The sequence below is a fragment of the Sinocyclocheilus rhinocerous genome, unplaced genomic scaffold (genome assembly GCF_001515625.1).
Source record: "Sinocyclocheilus rhinocerous isolate Xijiao unplaced genomic scaffold, SAMN03320098_v1.1 scaffold1658, whole genome shotgun sequence".
NCBI lineage: Eukaryota > Metazoa > Chordata > Actinopteri > Cypriniformes > Cyprinidae > Sinocyclocheilus > Sinocyclocheilus rhinocerous.
The window spans coordinates 367,979-370,593 of NW_015661880.1; the positions used below are offsets into that span (position 1 = coordinate 367,979).

General features: G+C 36.2%; 1 protein-coding gene across 1 annotated transcript in view; it reads left to right on the forward strand.

The window, feature by feature from the left end:
* Positions 1-2,615, forward strand: part of nf2a (NF2, moesin-ezrin-radixin like (MERLIN) tumor suppressor a) — a 38,868-nt gene that overhangs the window by 23,840 nt on the left and 12,413 nt on the right. The window contains exon 11 of the mRNA XM_016536419.1: positions 1,706-1,819. Coding sequence (XP_016391905.1) covers positions 1,706-1,819 — 114 coding nt within the window. The remainder of the gene's footprint in view (positions 1-1,705; positions 1,820-2,615) is intronic.

The window sequence follows — 2,615 nt, forward strand, 5'->3', positions numbered from 1 at the left end:
ACTGGCAATACTTCGCGATCAGCACATGGACTGGTCTCAGTTTATATGAGAGTCAAACAGGAAGTGAAAGCAGAGGAAGCAGAGGGAGTGGAGCACGGTCAGTACTCGGGCGAAGGGCTCCATCTGCTGGCTTGGCGTTACAGAAATATGGTGGGAATTAGTGTTGCTTTCGTCAACGAAAATTGACTAAATATCGTCGTCAACGAACCTTTATCACGTGACGAAAACGAGCAACGTAAATGCTGGTCATGTGACGATGACTATAATTAAATGTATAATGCAATATCGTTGACGAATAAAAACGAGACTAAATGTGGTTTACAAAATAAAAACTATGCTAAGATGTCTCTTCATTTTCGTTGACCAAAACGAGACGAAACGAAATGTTATAACGTTATTTCGTCTCGTTTAGTCGCGTTATTATTATTATTTTGCAGTATTTCTGTTTCCTGTGTCTCGCTTCAGGGGCTGCATCAGGTCGCACTGCGCAGACGCAGGCGACGTCACTTCCTCAAGCCCCACTCGCGGCATTATTTAGAACAGTGTTTCCCAACCGGGGTGCCGTGTCTGTCGAGAGCAGGGGTGCCGTGTAAAAAATCTTTTTTTAATATTTTTAAATTGCTAAAATGTTCAAAAAAGCAGCTATTATATAATATCCATTTCTGATGTCGCCAATAATTAGAGATGCACTGAAATTCCGGCTGCCGAAAATTAGTTCACCGCTCAGGATTCACTTTCACGTGGTGTGACACTCTGTGTATTATCCCGCTTCTATGCGTGTGTGTGCTCCGCTCAGTCGCTCACGGCTCATGTGAGTGCTCCACTCATATACCGTTCATGCTCATCGGAACAGCAAAGTCCACTCAAAAATCGAGCTGACAGGAAACATCTATGTAGTACAGTATTGTTTCTGTTTGCAATAGCCCTACTGTGCTGTAACAAGGTGTGGTAAATGGGCAACTCTGGTTACGCTGCCCTCTCATTCATTGATCTGCTAACCGTTATGCTCACGTGTCCTCTAATAATTATAGCTTTCTAGGATTAAACATTATTTGGATAATTGGTATAAAAAAATAAAAATAAAAATCTCTTAATAGCCCTATTGTATGTTAGACCTACCTGAAAAACTAAAAAGCTATTTATTTCATTTGTAGGCCTATCGTTATTTTTTATTTGTGCTATCATTAGTAATTTCTTTATTTGTTCTTATTTTATTATTAACTGCTTAGCCTCCTTGTCATTTTTTATTCAATTAAAAGTTTTAAATCAAGCTATCTCGTGCTACTGCACCAAAATTACCCTACTGTAAAATCAAAAATACACCGAGTGAGCAAAAATTTGTGAGAGAGCTAGTTATAATGGTAATTAAACAAAGTTTTGCTCAATCAGTGTATTTTTGATTTTACAGTTGGGTAATTTTGTTAATTTTGTAGGGTGCCACAAATTTGTTAAAATTTCCAAAGGGTGCCACAACTAAAGAAAGGTTGGGAAACACTGGTCTAGAGTGCTCTTCTCCAAAGAATGGCCATATAAATCCATCATAAAATAGTCCCTTCAACCTATAACTAATATACTGTATATGTCATGGCATTTGTGAGACACAGTCATACAGGTATAGAACGACATGAGGATGAATGATTGACTACATTTTCAGTTTTTGTGAAGGGCAAATAAGTTTTTGATGAAGCAATTTTCATGTTTGAAGATTCTTCAGCTGTGCATCGGGAACCATGATCTCTTCATGAGGAGACGCAGAGTTGATTCGCTGGAAGTCCAGCAGATGAAGATGCAGGCTAGAGAAGAGAAAGCTCGCAAACAGGTCAGGAATGATTTCGGATTAACAGCATCAGAGAGAGAGATTATTGTTTATGTTAAACAAATAAATGAAAACAAACTGTTTCTGGGCTCTGTTTTTCAATTAGATCTTGCCTTACAGGATCAAAGGAAAAGAAACACAAACAAAGTTGAAAAGAAAGAATAAAAAAAGCAAGTAGAGAAATATATAAAAAAATAATAAAGCAATAAAGATAAGAAGAGAACACAAAAAGAGAAAATAAATGTAGAATAACTGATTATTTTTTTCTCTTGCAATGTAGCCAGTTCTAGATGACAAAATGTTCAATATAGTAGAAAACAAGCATCCATATTAATTTTTCATAGCCGTGATGGTTCTTTATTAAGTGACACACTGTATTGCCGTTCAGAAGTTTGGGGTCGGTACTTTTTTTTTTTTTTCAGTGGCGAGTCTCATGCTTACCAAGACAGAACTTATTTGATCAAAATGACAGTAAAAACAGTACTATTGTTGGGAAATATTATTTAAATTTAAAGTAATGTTTCTATTTGAATATATTTTAAAACGTTTCCTTCAGGAATCATTCAGATGTGCTGCTTTGGTGCTCAAGAAAATTTTTTATTATTATTATCAAAAACAGGTGGACTGATTAATGTGTTTGTAAAAACCGTGATACAATTTTTCAGGTTTCTTTGATGAATAGAAAGTTCAAAAGTACAGCATTTATTTAGAAAATTTATCTTTTATTACAAAGTAAAAGTCTTTACTGTCAATTTTGATCAGTTTGATTCTTCCTTTCTTGGGGGGGGGGGGGGACACA